We start from the raw sequence: 22,662 nt of genomic DNA on the forward strand, positions 1-22,662 counted from the left end.
ACAGGATTAGAACTCAGGTCTTCCTGACTTCAGCCCTATACTCTAACATCTATGTCACCTCAAGGACATAAAGTAAAAAGGGAATAAGAAAGATGGAATCACAGTGAAAAGACATCGTCTCTTTTATCATTTTTCCCAAATATGACTGTGCCATGTTTCTGTTCTGCCCTGAAAAGATTTATTCCTTAAGAGTTAATTCCTTGGGAGAATGACAATCATGAGCAGCTCATGTGCCATCTATTACAGATGTGTGATGGAATGGGGATAGGGATGAGGGTTCGTAGATAATTTCCCTGACATCACTTTGGGGAAAGATGAATCTTACATCTTCTTTTCCAGTTACTTTTCCAGTTATCCAAGACTAAAGTCTTATTACCTGAGTTCCACAAGAATCTGTCTCTGTTCTGAAAGTCAGTTGATGTGATATACAGATGAATATACTTATTTTACAGTTTCTATGCATTTTATTATAGGGAGCCACCAGTAAACAACACATACAACATTTACATAACTGAGGAAATGAAGAAAAATTCTGCCACCATTAAGGAAATACTCTCAGAAAGAAGAGAAGACACTGACAGATCAGAGTCCCCAAATCTCCAATCTATACAATCACATGGAATTAGAGAACCTGAGAACAAAGGAAGATTACTGGTTCAGAATTCTAACTACAATAATAGAACTATTTTTTCTGGGGATTTCATAAAGGGACAACTAATACCTTTGAATGGATTAATAGTTCCAAGTTACAGAAACCAATCAAGAAGATCCAAAGATTTCATTTCATCTTCAGAATTAAGTGACTCCGACTATATGCAGACCATATTCCTATCTAAACCAAATAGTAAGCCATTGCATGGTAATTCAGGTCTCGGTTTGAATAAGGAATATATGGAAAAAAAGGATCCCAATAATGTCTGTGGGTCTCAGCAAAAACCAGACAATTTGAGTCAATCACAACATAAACTAAATAATCCAGACAGAAAATGTCAGCATATCGCTTCCCCTGATTCATTGAATTACGCTGAAGAGACTCAGTCTGATATATATCCATCTTCACATACTACAGAGAACTCTGTAGATAGCCCCAAAAGAAGTAGGTCACCATTACTAAGGAGTGCTAGCTCCCTTAGCAGGTCTTCCCTCTCAGAATAAGACAGAGCAAAGCAAGAGTTCAAATTCTCATTTGTCAATGTACTTTAAACCAGTCCTTTTATGACCAGAAATCATGGTAGAGCCCCCATAGAATCCTGGATGTTATATTTTGTTATATTGGCACCCACACTCTTTTTTTAAATGCATAAGCTGTCTTTTAATGTGGTAGTGACCAACATGTGAATCAACATTGTTTTTATAAGCCTAAGAGCAAGGACAGAGCTGTGTTGCCTTTCTTCCTCCTTCCCAACCAAATTCTTGGGCATAGGTATGTGTGGAGCATAGGCCAGAGTCACAGAAATGACATAAGAAGCCTGGGAGTGTTGGCTGACTATAAGCTCACGATAACTCAATAGTGTGAGATGACTGCTCAAAAAAATTAAAATTAAATAAAATTAAAAAGCTAATGTAATCAGAAGCTGAATTAAAATATATTGTAATAATTCATATATATATTTAATAACTAATGCTTGGGGGGAAGTGCTTATTAGAAGCTTTTAAGTTTTATTTGTATTATTAACATTTTCTCCATTACTTTAAGTCTAGTTAATAAAACAGTAAGTCTAGCCCTGATTTATAGCCTTCACCAATTTCCAAGGTGTAAGTACTTAACTCTGAACATTTAACAATAGGGTCTCCCAAGCCAATTCAATCTGACTTCATCCCACAGCTGCTAAGGCCTTCTCTAATGCCTTCTCTAATGGTTGAACAGGAATAAATACTGGTTTCCTGAGAGGTATACTAGGTGGAGAAAAAGTGGACATCTGGGGTACATGGTCAAGATGGAGAACTAGACATTCTCTCTGATTTTCACACCCTCTCAAATTTCTCCAAAATAGAAGCTATACACCAGACATAAAACAGATTCACCCACCTCCATATTCTAGGACACCAAGAAGGTGATACAAACTCTACGAACTAATAGCTAAATCAATTTCACTTGGAACCCCCCCCTCACAAAATCCCATACTGTAGCAGCAAATTTTTACAAGTCAACCAATAGGATTTCAGCAGAACTCCACCCCACACTGCCCACATCCCTAACCCTTCTTCTCCCAGTAGCATGGGGGTCTAAAATCGAAATTTATTTAGACAGCAATAGCCAGGTGTCAGTGTTCTGTGCTGAAACAGAGCTCTGTTAGAGTGGAGGAAAGGAGAGAATAGGGAGGGATATCTGTTACAGGTATATACTTGAGCTCCTCTATCCATGGGAATTATATTTCTGCCCAACTTGTGGATGAGAGAAATTAACACAAGATAAAGACTGAAGAATAAAATTTCCCCCCATAATAGGAATTTTCTGGGAGAATCTCTGGAAAGGATTTGAGAAGACAATACAGAAGTAGTGAGGAAGGGACAGAGATCAAACATTTATTAAGTACTTACAATTTGACAGACTAGATCTTTAAAGCAGTCTTGTGAGGTAGGTGCTATTGTCAATCAGCAGGGAGAAGAAAATGAAGAAACAATGATTAAGTGAGCTGCCTGAGGTCACATCTAGGAAGTGTCTGAGACTGGATGTGAACTTGAGTCTTCCTCACTTCAAACCTAGTACTCTATCCACTGTAACAAGGCGGGGAAAAGGAGGAAATTTTTTCCACATAGATTGCGGCAGCAATGTAACCCAGTGGCAATGACATCTGCTGTTCTCTTTCTCAAATCCCAAGGGTAAAAGCTAGAGGTATGAATGAGCTATAAGACTATGGAGGTGCTCCCTCAGTGCTGAAAGGAAATAGACTCCTGTCTGTGATAGGACTTAACTAATCTTTGCCTTCTTTCAAAAAGGATGCTATATACACTTGGACCTTATTAAAAATTTCATCTAATTGATCTTATTTTTCATGGTGTGCCTATCTTTACACTTTCTTGTGTGGCCCTTGGAACTGAAGTGGACAGACTGGTTTTTCTTCAGACAGGGTAGGGATCCCAAACCCCATTCCATTGTTGAGAAGTTTCTATGATCATAATTATGAGTAATTCATATTTTTCAAAGCTATATTTCCAAAGTCAGAATCACTTCAAACTTGGGATGTTTTAAAATCTTGGAATGTTGTGTCATCAGACACAAATCTAACAGTCCCTCCATAGCTTATGAGTATGGACTTGAACCACTAGGGTGAATCATAAGCAAGAGTATAGAAAATGCAAGCATCACTTATCCTTGTGGGGAGGGTATGATGAATGATTAGTCCAAGGTAAAGGTCACTATTAATATATATTTCTGATTTTTTTTGGTTTTTGCAAAGCAATGGGGTTAAGTGACTTGCCCAAGGTCATACAACTAGATAATTATTAAGTATCTGAGGCCAAATTTGAACTCAGGTCCTCCTGACTCCAGGACCAGTTCTCTATCCACTGTGCCAATCTGTTTTTGATTTTTTTTAGAGAAAAATATCCTAGGCACCATCTCAGAGTTCAACTTCCTCAGTCAAAGCTTTCTAGATGCCTTAGATTTCTCCAAAGAAGTATTCTTGAAGAGTAGCTCATTCTTTTTCATGCCCCATGATCCCCATCTTTCTCTATCCATATAAATACTTAGGTTACTAAAATGTTTCTAAATTAACTTTTCCTCAACCTTTTACCCTAAAGCTACTCAAACTTTCCAATGTGCTCTCTGTAGTACTCACTCCATTGGTGATAAATTTGCTTCTGTCTTAAACCTTTTCCTTTCTCATTCCCTCCATCTTGCATTCACTACATCCCAGTTTCCACTTCATGACATAACTTCCTGGTGACCCTTTCTAGTCCTGGTTGAACTGTCACTTCATACCTCCCTACTCATTGATTATGGAACAGAAGTTAAAATATCCCTTATTTCCTTTCCATTGTCTCTCTCTACCACCATCATTCAGTAACATTTCCTTTGGGGTTTAGTCAACATTTAACACCCCATCAAATTTCTGTTAGCTGTTATCTAAACCACCCAGGATATATTTTTTTCTTTCCTTATTGTCCTAGATCGGTTTTTTTTTCTCTTCCCTAACCCCCAAACTCTCACTCTCATACTTGGGGACTCCAACATAAAATTTAATACTTCCTCAAACACCCTAACATCTCAGGTCTTCAGCTTACTCGTTTTTCATGACTTCCACTCCAGACCTACACACAGAGAAGTCCTACCCTTGATCTTGCCACCATTCACAAGTGTTCCACTTCCTCATTTATGAACTCTTCTATTCATTTATCTAATCACAATCCATTGTCAGTCCATCTCTCTTTCTGCTTTACAACCACAAATCCTGTTTTTGGTCCTTACTGTGACCTCCAGTAATTCCATCTCTCAGTTCCTTCTAAATTATTACCTTCAGGTGGGCTATACTCTAGCCTCTGCATGGTGCCTAGAACATCATATGGATTTAATACATTGAGTGGTTGACATTTTATTGGCAGTAAATTCAACTGACAATGGAAAATTCAACAAAAGAGCCTAATTCCATTAGAAATAGAAATAGTTAAGATTTGAATTCAGTTCGTCAAGGACCTATAGGAAATACTCTGAAGTTTAAAAGGTAAGAGTTACACAGAAGAAATGCTTAACAGGAGTAATAGACCCATGTTTAACACATTTGAATATAAATTGATTTTTTAATGTCAAAAAATAGAATGTGACATCATAGGTAGTAGAAAACAACCTTAGATAGGAATAAAAGACCCAGGACACATTCCCTGTTTGATCACTTTTTAACAATTCTATTCAACAAAAGATTATTAAATGTCCATATGCCAGAAACTATGCTACATGCTAAAGATATGAGATGGAAAATGATCCTTACCCTCAAGTAACTTATAGTCTAATAAAAGAATGTGGTTCTGAATTACAGTTACTTTATACTGAATTAAGCTTTTTGCTTGGTTCATTGGCTTCTCCCTGTTATTCTTAATTCTTCACTTAGAGACTATGGGGGACTCGGAATTTTACCATTCAGATCAGCACAAATTTGGAAATTGTTTTATGGAAAGTAACATTAGGACCACCTCTCTGGCCAGTGACACAGGTAAAGGTTGCCTTCCTTTTGGTTGACTTAGTCTGTCCTGAAATATCCAGCACTTATGCTAAACTCACAATCCTCTTCCTTAGTCTGAGCTATTCCTTAAAATTCCATTGTCAAGATTGAACTCTTGGTGGGTCTTCACAAAGGCTATGCTGAAGCCAGCTCTTAACATGTTGGGAGCCATTGTTAAATATTCACTGTGAGCATTTATACTTTAGAAATCAGCAATCCCTACAAATGAGGGTTTTATTTTGTTTTGATTTCATATTTAATAATTAGATTTATAATTAAATTAGATTTAATAAACTATTGTTTGTCCTTCATTCTCAAAGAGGACCAGTGATATCAGGGAAATGATGTCTTGACTGGTACATAATATAGATTAAACTTAAAGTATATGTGCACAGACTTCTGTGGCAGAACCATGATGGCAGTGTAAAGCTAGGAAATTCTAGGAACTTTTCCCAAAACAACATTAATGAAACCTCTAAATAGACCTCAAAGCTACAGATTCCATCAAAACAGTTCTCAACTCAAGATATCATGGAGGAAATTCATTTAAGGTTTATCTCTTTGGGGTAAAAAGCATAGCCCAGCATAGGCAGGAGAGCAGGAAAGTCAGCAGGAGGCTCTTACCCATATTGCAACTCAGGTCCCAATTTAGCAAGCCATTAGCCAGCAGGCCAGCAGTGAGGGTCCCAACCCCAACTCAGAAGACAAAGCCTGACACCCAACAAGTGGGACTGGGTTGGGAAGAAACCAGTACATAGTTAATACCTTAGAATAAAAGAGGAAATAATCCCCTGAATAAGCAACACTTGGACAAGTGAGAAGACAGGTACTGGTTCCTGGCCCCAGAACAAAAAGCTTGGGACTAGACCCCTATACCCCAGGAGCTGAGCTCAACTATCAAAAGGAGCAAAAAAACAAAAAGAATGTTAACCACAGAAAGCTATTATTCTGATAGGGATGACAAAAATACCATCTCAGAAGAGGAAAGAAGTGACAAATTACCCACAATGTGAAGCCTCAAAGGAGCTTATAAATTGATCTCAAATCCAAAACCTCTTAGAAGAGATCAAAAAGGATTTTAACAACCAAAGAAGAGAACAAGAAAAATGAAGAAAAATAACAGCCATACAGAAAAATTATAAAAAATCGACTGAAGAAATAAACTCCTTTAAAAAGTAAAAATGATCAACTGAAAAAAGGATGCAATCATCAAAAAATAAAATCAATCAATTGGAAAAAGAATTTAACTCATTTAAAAGTAAAATTAACCAATTGGAAAAGGAAACACAAAAGCATAGTGAAGAAAATAAAAACTCTAAAAATTAGAATTGGAAAAATGGAAACTAATGACTCTATGAGACACCAATATTGCATCAAACAAAACCAAAAGGCTTGAAAAAATAGAAGAAACTGTAAAGTACCTTTTAGGGAAAACAACAAACCTGACATCAAGGAGAGATGATTTTTGAATTATTCTTTTTTTTGAAGGAAAAAAAAGGCTTTTTTAATCTAGATAAAAAGGATCACAAACCTGTAACTTTGGGTCACCCATGTATCTAAGTATGTAGATGCCCTCCAGAAAAATGGGGAGGTGTGAGGTCTGGTCATGAGGCCCTTGAGAGCCCACCTTTGGCATTCCACATTTTATTTGTTTTCCAATTATATGCAATAGTAATATGTACCCTTCATTTTTTACAAGACTCTGAATTCTACAATTTCCCCCCCACTCCCTCCCCACCCAAGGCTGTCTGACAGTTTCTACATTGTTTCCATGCCATACATTGATGTAAATTGAATGTTATAAGAGTAAACATAAGAATAAACATAACCCCCCCCCCCAAGAAGATGGGAGAGCTCAAGAATGGAGAGAGAGAGAAAAAAAATGTACTTTAGTCTGTGTTCAGATTTCAATGGCTCTGTCTCATCTCTGGGGTGAGTTGCTTTCCCTATCATAGGTCCACCAGAGAAGTTGCTTCAATATTTTTCCCTCAGTTGCTACTACTAGCTGTACCTCCACTCTATTCCTCCCCACTCTCATTTATTCTATTCTCTCTCTCCTTTCATCCTGGCCTTGTCCAAAAGTGTGTGGCATCTGAGTACCCTCTCCCTCGATCTCCCCCTCTCTTCTATCACCTATTCCCCCCTTCCCTCCCCCCATTCCCCCTCATCCCGTCCCTTTCCTCCCATCCTTCTCCAGAGCAAGATAGATTAAGTGGGTATGTCATTTCTTCCCTGAGCCATTTCCAATGAGAATGAAGGCCCAATTATTCCCCCTTGCCTTCCCCCCTCCCCTCCATTGAAAAAGCTTTTTTTACTCTTATGTGAAATCTCTCAGCTTCTTCTTCATCTCCTTTTCCTTCCTCCTAGTACTTCCACCCATCGTCCATTGACTCCATCCCTTTACCACACCATACCATTATATTCCACACGATCCTGTGTCCTGTCTATATATGCTTCTTCTAACAGCATTTATAAATGAGAAAGTTCATATGAGTCATAAGTATCTTCTTCCCAGTGCAGGAATACAAACAGTTCAACATCGTCAAGTTCCTCATAGTTAGTTCCTCTCTTCCACGCCCTCTATGGTTCATCAGAATCCCATACTTGGAGATTAAACTTCCTGTTCAGCTCTGGTCATCTCATTAGGAAAGTTTGAAAGTCCCCTGTTTCATTGAAAATCCATATTTTCCCCTGAAAACTACCAGTTTTGCTGGGTAGGGATTCTCGGTTGTAAACCAAGATCTTTCGCCTTCTAAAATATCATATTCCAAACCCTACAAGCCCTTAATGTAGATGCCACCAGATCCATGTAATCCTGACTATGGAGCCTCAGTAGATGAATTGTCTGTTTCTGGCAACTTTTAGAATTTTCTCTTTGATTTGGGAGTTTTGGAATTAGGCTATAATATTCCTGGAAGTTTTTCTTTTGGGATCCCTTTCAGGGGGTGACCAGTGAATTCTCTCAATTTCTATTTTACCCTTAGCTTCTAGGACCTTGGGGCAATTTTGCTGTATTATTCCTTTTTTTTTTTTTTTTTAGGTTTTTGCAAGGCAAATGGGGTTAAGTGGTTTGCCCAAGGCCACACAGCTAGGTAATTATAAATTATAAATCCTGAGACAGGATTTGAACCCAGGCACTCCTGACTCCAGAGCCGGTGCTTTATCCACTGCACCACCTAGCCACCCTGTATTATTTCTTGAAAAATGAAGTCTAGGCTCTTCTCCTGGTCATGGCTTTCAGATAGTCCAATAATTTTCAAATTATTTCTTCTGGATCTGTTTTCAAGGTCAGTTGTTTTTCCAATGAGATATTTTACATTTTCTTCTAAGGTTTGGCTTTTTTGGAAGAGTTATTTCTTCCTGCTTTCTTGCAAAGTCATCAGCTTCCTTTAGTTCAATTTTGTATTTGAAGGAGTTATTTTCTTCAAAAAGCTTTTTTTTTATCTCTTTTTCCAGCTGACCAATTCTGCTTTTTAAGGCATTCTCCTCCTCATTTGCCTTTTGTTTTGCTTTTTCCATTAGGCCTAAACTGGTTTTTCGCATATTATTTCCTTCAGTACCTTTTTATATATCTTTTACCAAGCTTTTGATTTGGTTTTCATGATTTTTCTGCATCACTCTCATTTCTCCTCCCAACTGTTCCTCTACCTCCCTTAACTGCTTTTCAAAGTCTTTTTTAAGCTCATCCATAGTATGAGCCCATTTTCTATTTCTCTTGGAGGTTTTGGATACAGAAGCTTCAATTTTGTCATCATCTGAGTATGTGTTTTGATCTTCCATGGGACTGAGGTAATTCTCTATGGTCAGATTCTTCTTTGTCTGTTGTTTACTCATTTCCTCAGCCCAAGGCTAATTTACAGCACTTCCAAGACTTTGGGGTTGTTTTTTTTAGGGACATCCCACTAGGACCTTTATTCCTCCTAGGTTTTAGGCTCTCTAGCATATACTTTGATATGTAGAGGACCACAGCACTGCCCTCTGCCCTGGGGCTATAAGGCAGGATCCAGCTATCTTAGTATGGAAGCCCAAACTGCAACCTGGGTCTGAGTGTAGGCAAACAACCCAGGGAAAGCAGAAAAATCTCTGCAGACTTCCCTTACTGTCTCTGGGGATGCAGGCTGATTTCTCCAGATTCTTGCTGCAGATTCTGCGACTGTGCTCCTCATTCCATGCTCACCCAAATGAAGCAGAGTTCTCTCACCACTCCTTCAAGCTCTTGCGGGTGATCTCTGGGCTTTGCTGGGCTGCACCAAGACGTTTTTTCCAGCCCCAGTCCTAGCACACCTTTCCCACGGAACTTCTAAGATATCTTGGACTGAGAAAATGTATCACTCAGTCTTTCTATGGGTTCTGCCCCTCTAAATTTTGTCTAGAGCCACCCTTTGTTTTTTTTTGGGGGGGGTTGGGGGATCAGAGTTGTCAGGAATGCTGCCTTCATGACACCATCTTGGCTCCATCCCCTGAATTATTCTTGATCAAAAATTAAGTCTTGATCAAAAATAAGGACCTAGAAAATATCTTTTATGAAATTATCAAAGGAAATTACCCTGATATCTTTGAAAAAGAAGACAGAGGACTTCTGGCCAAGATGGCAGAGAGAAGACAGGCACAGTTCTAAAGTCTCCTGATCTTTCCCCATCTATCATATGAAACAAATCTCTTAAAAGAAATATGACCCACAAAACCCAGAAAAAAAAGCCAGGAGAAAGAACATCTACCTCAGGATTTGACTTCCACAGCAGCCTTGGGTGAGTCCAGGCAGGTCAGCCCCGATCAGCAAGATTAGCAGCTGAATTGGAAACAAAGTCTGCAGCCGAGAAGCGGACTTGCTGGATAAGCAGTGGGGCTAGACCAAGGGGGCTTGAGCCAACTAGCTAGCAGAGGCACTGGTGTTGGCTCTCACCCTCTGGAGCTTGCTGCTTGCTGACAGGGCTGGGGGGAGAGTTCCGGTGCAGGAGAGCTGCGGACACCATCCCTGGCTTCTCAGGTCTGAGGAACTCTGAATCCACCTCTCTATTGCAGTTGAGGCCTCTTCCCAGAACAAACAATTACAGACTACTTCTGCCTCAGGCACAGGTATGGGAGCAGAAGAACCAGACCAGCTGACAATAGGGAGAGGGATGACCTCACCAGCCCAGGGTAAAGCCCACCATTAATGGAAGGCAAAAGCTAAGAGAGAAGGCCTCAATCAAGGTCACAGGCACTCCAGAGAAAACAACCAGCATCTCCTACTGGCCATCCAGAGGAATTGCACTCAGTGAGTAAAGCCTCTAGCATTCCAACACCAAACCCCTGTGAACCAGCCCCTCCCCACCTCAAGGTCTTAGCAAAATGAAAACAGGTCAGCAGAAGGGTGGATCCATAGAAAAATTCTGGGAAGGAAAAGACCCTAACTCAGAGAGACATAGAACTTCTAAGGAGAATATGATCTCGTCTACAGCACAGAAAGACTTCCTTGAAGAAATAAGGAAGGAGTTCAAAAATCAAGTGGAAAATTTGGGAGAGACAATTAATACCTTGCAACAAGAAAACAAATCCTTAGAAAATAAAATTGGTCAAATACAAAATGATAATAATTCTCTCAGATCCTCAATTGGATAAATACAAAATGAGAATAATTCTCTCAGATCCTCAATTGGACAAATGCAAAAAGAAAATAATTCTATTAAAAACCACAATTGGTCAAATGGAAAGCTCTTTCAAAAGTAGAACTGACCAATTGGAAAAGGAGTTGCAAAAGGTTAATGAAGAAAACTCCTCCCCCCCCAAAAAAAGAATGGAGTCTGCAGAAACGAATGACTTCATGAGACAGCAAGAGCCTGTTAAGCAAAATCAAAAAATAGAAGAAATAGAAGAAAATGTAAAATACCTCATCAGCAAAACCACTGACCTCAAGAATAGATCAAGGAGGAGCAACCTGAAAATTATAGGACTTCCTGAAAACATTGAAGAGAAAAAAAAGCCTGGACTTACTATTACAGGATCTGTTGATGGAAAATTGCCCTGATATCATGGAACCAGAGGACAAAGTAGTTATTGAAAGGATACATCAATCCCCTCCAGAAAAAGATCCTAAAATGCAAACACCAAGGAATGTTGTGGCTAAATTCAAGAACTATCAGATAAAAGAGAAAATCCTGCAAGCAGCCAGAAAGAAACAATTTAAATATCAAGGAGCCACAGTAAGGATTACACAGGACCTGGCTGCATCAACATTAAGGGATCGAAGGGCCTGGAACGAGATATTTCAAAGAGCAAGGGAGCTTGGAATGCAGCCAAAAATCCACTATTCCACAAACCTGAGCCTTCTCTTCCAGGGAAAAAGATGGACATTTAACAAAATGGAAGAATTCAAAAAATTCCTGATAAAAAGACCAGAGCTAAATAGAAAATTTGGACATCAAACAGGAGGTTCAAGAGACACATGAAAAGGTTAAAAAAAGGGGAGGAGTGGTAAAAGGAAAAAAAACTGCTATCCAATAAGTAAAAACTGGCTATATCCCAGTATGGGGAAAAAAGATTCTCATAACTCTGGAGAATTGTGACTCTAACTGGGAGAATATACCTAGCCAGAAGTGATGGACATTCATGACCTATCCATGAGACTGCAATCCAATGGGATGTAACTGGCTTTAACCCCACTTGGGAGATAGACTCTAATAACTCTCAAGAATTGTAACTCTATTAAAAAGAATGTACTTAGCTAGAAGTGACAGATACTCAGAATTTTCTATGACTCAGAATGATTTTGAAAACACTACCTCCTTAAAAGGGGGGACAGGAAGGAGATGGGAGGAGGGAGGAGACTGAATGGGGTAAATCTCATTACACTAAGAGGTACAAAATACCTATAGTAATAGAGGGGAAGAAGGGAGGAGATGAGAAGCACCTAAACCTTCTTCTCATCAGACTTGGCTTAAAATCAACTTACACATCCTCAGTTAACTTATAAAACATCTAACCTTTCAAGTATTAAAAGGGGGAAAGGGGAGGAGGGATTGGAGAAAGGGAGGGAGAGGGGGAAGGGAACTAACTAAAGGAAAGGAAGGGAAAAGGGAAAAAAGGAAAGGGGAAAGAAATGGGAAGGGTGATATAGGAGGGCAAACACACTGAAGGGGGTGGCATTCAGAAACAAAATACTGAGGAATATGGATAAAGGGGGAAGGGGAAAAATACAAACAGAGGGGAGATAGCATGGAGGGCAATAAAGAATTAGTAATGGAACTTTGAATATGAATGGGATGAACTCTCCCTTAAAATGTAAGAAAATAGCAGAGTGGATTAAAAACCAGAGTCCTACAGTATGATGCTTACAAGAAACTCATTTGAAGCAGAGAGATACATATAGAGTAAAGATAAAAGGATGGAGCAAAATATATTTTGCTTCAGCTGAAGTAAAAAAAGAGGGGGTAGCAATCCTTATTTCAGACAAAGCAGCTGCAAAAATAGATTGCCTTAAAAGAGATAAGGAAGGAAACTTTATCCTCCTAAAAGGTATCATAAACAATAAAGTTATTTCAATACTGAATATATATGCAACCAATGGAATAGCATCCAAATTCTTAGAGGAGAAGCTGAAAGAACTACAGAAAGACATGGACAGCAAAACTCTACTAGTGGGAGATATCAATCTCCCACTCTCAGATCTAGATAAATTGAATCATAAAATAAACAAGAAAAAAGTTAAGGAGGTAAATAGATTGTTAGAAAAACTAGATGTGGTAGACTTATGGAGGAAACTGAATGGGGATAGAAAGGAATATACCTTTTTCTCTTCAGTACATGGAACTTATACAAAAATTGACCATGTACTAGGACATAAAAACCTAATGATCAATTGTAGAAAGGCAGAAATAGTGAATACATCTTTCTCACATCACAATGCAATAAAAGTCATATGCAATACTGGGCCAAGGAGATATAGACCCAGAACCAATTGGAAACTGAATAACCTCTTTTAAAGAATGAATGGAACAAAAACCAAATTATAGAAAGAATTAATCATTTTATCCTAGATAATGACAGTAATGAAACAACAATACCAAAACCTATGGGATTCACTCAAAGTGGCTCTCAGGGGTTATATTATATCTTTAAATGCTTACATGAATAAATTAGAGAAAGAGGAAATCAATGAACTAAACATGCAACTAAAAAAATTAGAGAAAGAACAAATTAAAAATCCCTAATTAAATACCAAATTGTAAATTCTAAAAATTAAAGGAGAAATTGATAAAATCAAAAGCAAAAAACTATTGAATTAATAAATAAAATCAAAAGTTGGTTTTATGAAAAAACAATAAAATTGAGAAAACTCTGGTCAATTTGATTAAAAAAGAGGGAAAAACAAATTGCTAGTATCATAAATGAAAAAGGTGAGCTCACCACCAATGAGGAGGAAATTAATTTGAAATTATTTTGCCCAGCTCTATGCCAATAAATTAGATAATCTAAGTGAAATGGATGAATATTTACAAAAAATAAGTTGCCCAGGTTAAATGAAGAGGAAATTAAATACATAAACAACTCTATCTCAGAAAAAAGAAGTTCAACAAGCCATCATTGAACTCCCTAAGAAAAAATCTCCAGGGCCTGATGGATTCACAAGTGAATTCTACCAAACATTTAAGGAACAATTGGTTCCAATTCTATATAAACTCTTCAGAAAATAGGGAAAGATGGAACTCTGCCTAAGTCTTTCTATGAAACCAATACGGTGCTGAATATAGATGCAAAAATCTTAAATAAAATCTTAGCAACACGATTACTAGTTATCACTGGGACAATACATTATGATCAAGTAGAATTCATCCCAGGAATGCAGGGTTGGTTCAATATTAGAAAAACTGTTAGTATACTCAATTATATCAACAACAAACCTATCAGAAATTATATGATCATATCAATAAATACTGAAAAAGCTTTTGACAAAATACAGTACCCATTCCTACTAAAAACACTAGAGAGTGTAGAAATAAATGGACTAACAAGTTCCTTAGAATAAATAGCAGTATCTATCTAAAACCATCAACAAGCATTATATTCAATGGGGATAGGCTAGAAGCATTCCCAATAAGATCACGGGTGAAACAACGGTGCCCATTTTCATCACTACTATTCAATATTGTATTAGAAATGTTAGCATCAGCAATTAGAGAATAAAAAGTAATTAAAGGAATCATAAGTGGGAAGAAACAAAACTCTCACTCTGCAGATGGCATGACGGTCTACCTAGAGAATCCCAAGAAATCATACAAAAAGCTACTGGAAACAATTAGCAATTTTAGCAAAGTTGCAGGTTATAAAATAAACCCTTATAAATCCTCAACTTTTCTGTATGTGTGTAGTAAGATACAGCAAGAAGAGCTAGAAAGAGAAATCCCATTCAAAGTAACCTTAGACAGTATAAAATACTTGGGAGTCTATTTGCCAAGACAGATTCAGAAACTTTTTGAAAACAATTATGAAACACTTCTCACACAAATTAAATCAGATTTAAATAACTGGGCAAATATCAACTGCTCATGGATAGGTAGAGCTAATATAATAAAAATGACAATTGTACCAAAACTAAACCACCTGTTCAGTGCCCTACCAATCAAAATTCCAAAAAATTACTTTAATGAATTAGAAAAAGTTATAAGTAAATTCATATGGAGAAACAAAAAGTCAAGAATTTCCATGAGCTTAATGAAAAAAAGTACAAAAGAAGGTGGCTTAGCCCTACCTGATCTAAAATTATATTATAAAGCATCAGTCATCAAAACTGTTTGGTATTGGCTAAGAAATAGAGTGGTGGACCAGTGGAATAGACTAGGAGCAACAGCAGGAAATGATTATAGCAATCTGCTGTTTGATAAACCCAAAGAGTCCAGCTATTGGGATAAAAATTCTCTCTTTGATAAAAACTGCTGGGAAAATTGGAAGTTAGTATGGAAGAAACTTAGATTAGACCAACATCTCACACCCTTTACCAAGATCAGATCCAAATGGTTACAGTATTTAGACATAAAAAAAAAAAATACTATGAGCAAATTAGAAAATCAAGGACTAGTTTACCTGTCAGATCTATGGAAAGGGGAGCAGTTTATGACTAAGAAAGAGATGGAGAACATCACCAAAAACAAACTAGATGATTTTGATTAAATTAAATTAAAAAGCTTTTGCACAGATAAACCACTGTAACCAAGATCAAAATAAATGTAGTAAATTGGGAAACAATCTTTACAACTAATGATTCTGACAAAGGACTCATTTCTAAAATATACAGAGAACTGAGTCATATTTTAAAAAAAAGCCATTCCCCAATTGAAAAATGGTCAAAGGATATGCAAAGGCAATTTACAGATGAGGAGATCAAAGCAATCTATAGCCATATGAAAAATGCTCTAAATCTTTAATTATTAGAGAGATGCAAATTAAAGCTTCTCTGAGATACCAACTCACACCTCTCAGACTGACCAATATGACCAGAAAGGATAATGATCATTGTTGGAAGGGTTGTGGGAAATCTGGGACACTATTACAATGTTGGTGGACCTGTGAACTCATCCAACCTTTCTGGAGATAAATTTGGAACTATGCCCAAAGAGCAACAAAAATGAGCATACCCTTTGATCCAGCAATACCCTGAAGAGATGATGAGAAATGGTAAAAATATCACTTGTACAAAAATATTCATAGCAGCCCTGTTTGTGATGGCAAAGAATTGGAAATCAAGTAAATGTCCTGCAATTGGGGAATGGCTTAGCAAACTGTGGTATATGTATGTCATGGAACACTGTTGTTCTATTAGAAACCAGGAGGGCTGGGAATTCAGGGAAGCCTGGAGGGATTTGCATGAACTGATGCTGAATGAGATGAGCAGAACCAGAAAAACACTGTATACCCTAACGGCAACATGGGGGGTGATGTTCAACCTTGATGGACTTGCTCGTTCCATCAGTGCAACAACCAGTGACATTTTGGGGCTCTCTGCAATGGAGAATACCATCTGTATCCAGATAAAGAGCTGTAGAGTTTGCACAAAGTTCAAGAACTATTCCCTTTAATTTAGGAAAAAACCCAGATATCTTATTGTCTGATCTTGTTATCTCTTATACTTTTTGTTTCTTCCCTAAGGATGTGATTTCTCTCTCATCACACTCAATCTGGATCAATGTAAAACATGGAAACAAAATAAAGACTGACAGATTGCTTTCCTTGGGGGGGGAGGGGAGTAAGATTGGGAGAAAAATTGTAAAACTCAAATAAAATCTTTAATAAAAGACAAAAAGAAAAAAGAAAAAGTAGACAGAATCCATCATTATCTCCAGAAAGAGATACCAGGATAAAAACTCCAAGAAATACAGAAGTCAAATTTCAGAACTCTCAGTTAAAGGAGAAAATATTGCAAGCAGTAAAAAAAAAAAGGATACAATTTAAATACCCAGTAACCACAGTCAGGATTACACAAGACTTATCAGGATCAACATTAAAGGATCAATGGACCTTGAATTAAAACCAAGGCCCAAATACCTGATAAATCTTTTAAGGGAAAAGATGAATTTTCAATGAAATGGGGGAAACTTTTCTGATCAAATGCGCAAAACCGAAAGAAAATTTGACCTTCAAATTCAAGACTGAAGAGTTATGTAAAATGATAAGTGGAAAGAGGGGGAAATGTTAGTCAATAGCATTATATATATACTGGATAAACCTCCACATGGGAAGACAATACTTGTAACTCCTGAGAACTCTATTTCCCTTAGGATAATTAAAAGAAGCATACTTAAAGGGTATAGATTGATCCTGAAAGTGAAGATGCTTTAGCTGATACTTTAGCATATGAGGGTTTAATATAGTTGGAGTGTGGATATATCTGGATCATGAAGTGATTCTGCTTTACAAGATACTTTTGTTCATGAAGGTTGTGTTTCCCTTGAGACAGATGGAGGGAGTATACTTAAATCATGAAATGATTTTGCTTTACTTGATACTTTAGCTACAATTGGTAGGAGTAAATTTAGAGGGGGTGGGTATAAACAAATCATGAAGTGATTCTGTTTTACATGATACTTTATCTCATGAGGATTGTATTTCTATAGAGGTCATTGGCAAAAGGGTGTGGTATAAATTGATAACCTAATGTTTACAGCTCTTGAGAATTGTATTTCTTTTTTTTTTTAGGTTTTTGCAAGGCAAATGGGGTTAAGTGGCTTGCCCAAGGCCACATAGCTAGGAAATTATTAAGTGTCTGAGACCCTGAGACTGGATTTGAACCCAGGTACTCCTGACTCCAAGTCAGGTGCTTTATCCACTACGACACCTAGCCACCCCGAGAATTGTATTTCTAATGGGACAGTTGAGAGACTTATACTTGGATAGGGCCTGTGAATATAAAATGACTATGAAGTAATGAAGCTTGTAAACCAATCTACCAATCAGTCCTTTAGAATTTTAACTCTATCAGGACACATAAAAGGAATATATCTTGACAAAGGAGGTGAGTACAAGTCAGGTTTAAACAATTAAGACAAGAAAAGAAGCATTATATTAGGAGAAGGCAAGGCATTAGAGAATAAATAACAACACATTAAAAAAAGCACAAAGATTATAGTGGAGGGGGGGAGGAGTAAGAGCATTGACTAAATCTTACTGCCCATAGATTTGACTCAAAGAGGAATGACATAATTTCCAATTGGGTTTAAAAATTTATCTTATTGTACAGGAAAGTAGGAGGAGAAGGGGGAAAAGAGGAAGAAGGAACTGGTAAAGAAGAGGGTGAAAATAAAAGGAAAGTTAAAGTCAAAGTAGAGTTTGTTTTTTTTTATTTTTGCAAGGTAGTAGGGTTAAGTGACTTGCCCAAGGTCACATAACTATAAAATAAAAGTTAAAAAAAAGTAAGAAAGTAAAGGTAAAAGAAAAAGGAAAAGGGCAAATAGGAAAAAGGGCTGATGAAGAAGCAACAGTTAGAAGCAATACATTGGTGAGAAGAGATGTAGGGGAAAGAAAAACGAATGTTAAAATGGGGGGAAGATAGCATGGAGGAAAATATAGAGTTAGTAATCATAAATCATAACTGTAAATGTGAATGGGATGAACTCTCACATAAAATGGAGGTAGACAGCAGAGTGAATTAAAAACCAGAACCTTACAATATGTTATTTACAAGAAACAGATTTGAAGCACAGAAGTAAACATAGGGTAAAGGAAAAAAGATTGAAGCAAAATATAGTATGCTTCAAATGAAGTTATGAAAAAGGAGGAGTAGCAATCCTGATCTCAAAGAAAAAATCAAAAATAGATTTCATTAAAAGAGATAAGGAAGGAAACTACATCTTTGCAAAAGATGTCATATCAATGAAGCAATATCAATATTAAACATAAGCACCAAGTGAGATAGCATCCAAATTCTTAGAGGAGAAGTTAAATAAGTTACAGGGATACACAGCAAGACTATAACAGTGTGGTCCCTCTCTCAGAGTTCGATAAATCTAATCACAAAATAAGCAAGAATGAAGTTAAGATGGTGAATAGAATTTTAGAAAACTTAGATAAGATCAACCTCTGAAGAAAACTGAATGAATATAGAAAGGCACATACATTTTTTTCTGCAGTACATGGCACATACACAAAAAGTGAACATGCATTACAGCATAAAAATGTATATTTACAATGCCATAAAGAGCCATTAAAAGATAAATTAAATATCAATTGGAAACTTAAAAAAACCTCATTTTGAAGAATGAGTGGATCAAACAACAAATCATAGAAATAATCAATTTCATCCAAGACAATGGTAATGATGAGACATTATATCAAACTTGTGGGATGCAAACAAAACAGATTTAGGGGAACTTTTATATTTCTAAATCCTTATATAATAAAATATAAATAAATAAAGAAAAAGTAGATCAATGAATTAAGCATGCAGCTGAAAAGCTTGTATGTATCTAAAGCTAGATTTGAACACAGATCTCTTAATTCCAAGAACAATATCTATCCACCACACCACCTAGCCACTCCCAAATACTGAGGGAAGTCTGGTGATTATAGGCTATAATAACAATAATAATAATAATAAATATAATATAATATAATGACATAATAATAATAACCTGTATTTTCTTTAGTCATGTTTTAATGTATATAAAGTAGTTTGCATTCATTATCTCATTTAAGCCTCACATACCCCTTGTGTACACCTAGATGATCATCATACTTCACATTTAATAATCTTTTCTTCTGGATTAGCATAATCTCAATATTTCCATTCTCTCTTTCAGTATTCTACTTCATTCTTCACACTATAAGGGAAAGAACTCAAAACACCATGCCAAACAAGAAATCATGAAGATCAAAAAGCATGTGCTGATGTTCTTTTTATAATGGGATAATTAACTATTTTGGACAGCTAAAAACACTGAACATAGAAACAGAAAGTCACTCTATATATTCTAGACTAACAGTCTATAGCAAAGATAGTTTGAAGGGACCATCTGGATCAATCCTCTCATTTTAAAGATTAAGAGACTGAAATGCAAGGAAGCCAAGTTAGGTAGTAAATATCCATGATGGATTTTGAACACAAATCTTCTAATTTCAGAATTAGTATTCTCATAATATCATGTTCTGACACATCCTGACTGAATGACCCTGGACAAATGGTTAAGTTTTTCAGTACCCCAGGAAATTCTCAAAGACTACAAACTGAATAGTAGTTGCATTGGTAGAGAATTTCCACATCAGAGGGTCCTTATATTGATGAAATTGCAGGTCTGAACCAAAAAGAATTATTTTTTAAAATTGTGAATATTGCTCTTTACCTGAACCAGCTAGCTAAGATTCAAACCATATGATATGCATAAATAAATATGACACAAAATAGAATGTGAGGTGGTAAAGAATGGATGCAAAATTCCTTAAGAAAATTTAAATAGGAAGAAATCACTTTCAGCAGGACATATGTGAAAAGACTTCATGGAGATATGATTTGAACTAGACCTTAACCTGAAAAGAAGATTTCAACAGGTAGAAATGAGAAGGGTGACCTGAAATCACAGATGAGTATCTGGGAATTTTGTTGTTGATGAGTTGTGTCCAATTCTACATGGAGGTTTCTTGGCAAGGATACCCTGGTTTGAGATTTTCTTCTCCAGTTCACTTTGCAGATGCGGAATCTGAGGCAAACAGGGTTAAGTGACTTGCCCAGAATCACAGTAAATATCTGAGGTCAGATTTTAACTTATGAGGATGAATCCTCCTGACTCTAGAACCAAATTTCTACCCACTGCATCATCTAGCTGGCCCTTGACAGGAGAATACAAGACTAAACTGGGGAACTGCTCATGAAAATACTTGTACAAAATAGCCAGAATTATTGGTTTCCAAGTGGGTAAGTTAGTAAATACAAATTTCAGTTTCTCTGTTGGCTAACTGGCAAGTAATATCTCATCTTTCAGTGAGAGTTGAGGCCTTAATTAATGGGCATTTTCAAATCCCCTTGGAAATCCTGGCATAAAAGATATTATACAGTAATAGTGCCAAATATTAAACATGAACATGCAGATAAAGCAGGCAACTAATGACATAGTTGATAAAGCATCTGCAGTGGGACGGCCAAAAGCCATATCCTCTTTTGGAAATGAGGCAGGTTTGGCTGTTTCATCTCCAAAGGAAATTAATAAAAATATTTGCAGATTATTATGAAAAACATATTAGCTACAGAAGTGCTGTTTTTTTAAAAGGAATACATTCTTTGCGAGTACCCAGTTTACATAGGATATCAAGATGGAGTGAGTCCAGATGCTGATACTAGCTATTAAATATTCATCCAGGATGTGCTCAAGATGAAATGGTCAGCAAACATGTCAGATTTATGAGAGTCTCTAGTTAGTCTCTACTTGCCACTACTTGGACCATCAGAAATCCTCCTGTTTTCCATTCATTTTACAATTGTGACTCCAAGTGGCAAGCTCAAAGGAGTTTAAGAACAGGATTTAAACCTACCTTATCCATTTACCTCATCTTTAAATTTGTCCTAAGTACAATGATAAGTATAAAATGTGAATGTAGAGAATTCCCCTGCTTACTGAATATGCATAAAAATTAGCAATGAGAAAATAAATCAGTGGTCCATAGGATTATTTTTTCTAGGTTCTAATTAAGACTGTTAGAACCCTCAATGCCAATGCAGTCTTCACTATTGTAATCATACTGAGACCTAAACCTCACACAATAGCGTGTGGAAGTGCACAAGCTTGGTGCAAATAATTTTAAGCTAAAATACAAGTAATCTTAAACCAAGGTTTGTTTCATAAAAACTTTCTATATTTTCTTTAGATACTACTGCAAACACATACACTGATATTCAACAAAGTGTCAGGCAGGCCTGACCAAAATCTCATGTAGGAATTCCCCAAGAGGAATGGAAAATGATAACTTCTTGATAACAGGGGCTATTTTTGCTCTTTGTTTTTGTTTTTTGTATCCCCAGAACCTAATATAGTACCTGGAACATAGAAGGTACTTAATAAATGCTTGTTTGGATGAATAGATATATGGATGGATGGACAAAGGGACAAATAATCTGACCTACAGTAATTCATGCTAGGTAGGCTACACATTACAGACACAGTTAAACCCAGAGCAGATGAAATTCTTCCTGCCTCTATCCCTAAAACAGATTGACTTCATCCTTCTAAGACAATCAGGGCTAATTGGTCTTTGATGTGTAATGAGTACTTACTGTTTTTCCTTTTTCCTATTGGGGCTACCTGAGCACAACCCAATAATCTACTTTTTATTGTATAATTTTGAATGTCACTTTCCTTTTCTATCACTAAGCTTCCATCTTAATAATCTGTGAGTTTATGAGATATAGTTATACTCTCAAAAATATAAGATGACTAGCATTCACCCATTTCTCATAGCCAAGGACTTCCATTTTTTTTGAAAGTCTATACTGTTCATAGGTCGTTCCTTTTTTTCTCTAAGACACTGATTTTTTTCAATTGGTATGGGCATGCATTTATTATTGTAGGTGCCATCAAAGTTACCAAAAATTTGCATACTACCAATTTTTATTTCATGATTATGTCAAGTATGAAAGATGAAGAATGTATGTCTCAACAATTCTCCACCCTTTTACCTTTTTTAAAAAATTTCTCTCCTGTGTAGGCAAAGCCCAGATGGAGTTCTCCTCCAAATCACTCGAAAAACCTTTAAATAATTACTTTTAAAAATTCTAGAATGGCAGAACCCACAAAGAGACTGAAACACTCTTCTAACCCAAGACTCTTGGAAGATCCGGGAGAGGACTGTTGAATCTGGGTAAGAGAAGTGCATAGAGCAGCGGGCTACACCAGAGAGAACTGACACCAGCAATCCAAAAAGAGACAGCAGGATGACTAGTGCAGTGGTGGTGGTAGTTTCCAGACCTCTCAGCCTAGAAATTGCCAAGGACAACTTTGAAGATCAACAGGAAAAGTCTGCAGCAGCAGGGTGAATTTGGAACCGGTAT

At 36.8% G+C, this 22,662-nt stretch overlaps 1 protein-coding gene across 3 annotated transcripts in view; it reads left to right on the plus strand.

Moving 5' to 3' along the window:
- The window catches only part of LOC141491938 (uncharacterized), a 94,905-nt gene extending 93,336 nt beyond the window's left edge, over positions 1–1,569 (plus strand). For all 3 annotated transcript variants that reach the window (XM_074192654.1, XM_074192656.1, XM_074192655.1), the window contains one exon: positions 474–1,569. In XM_074192654.1, coding sequence (XP_074048755.1) covers positions 474–1,155 — 682 coding nt within the window. In that variant the 3' untranslated portion in view covers positions 1,156–1,569. The remainder of the gene's footprint in view (positions 1–473) is intronic.
- Positions 1,570–22,662: the final 21,093 nt, after the last annotated feature.

This window comes from Macrotis lagotis, chromosome 6, assembly GCF_037893015.1.
Source record: "Macrotis lagotis isolate mMagLag1 chromosome 6, bilby.v1.9.chrom.fasta, whole genome shotgun sequence".
Lineage (NCBI taxonomy): Eukaryota > Metazoa > Chordata > Mammalia > Peramelemorphia > Peramelidae > Macrotis > Macrotis lagotis.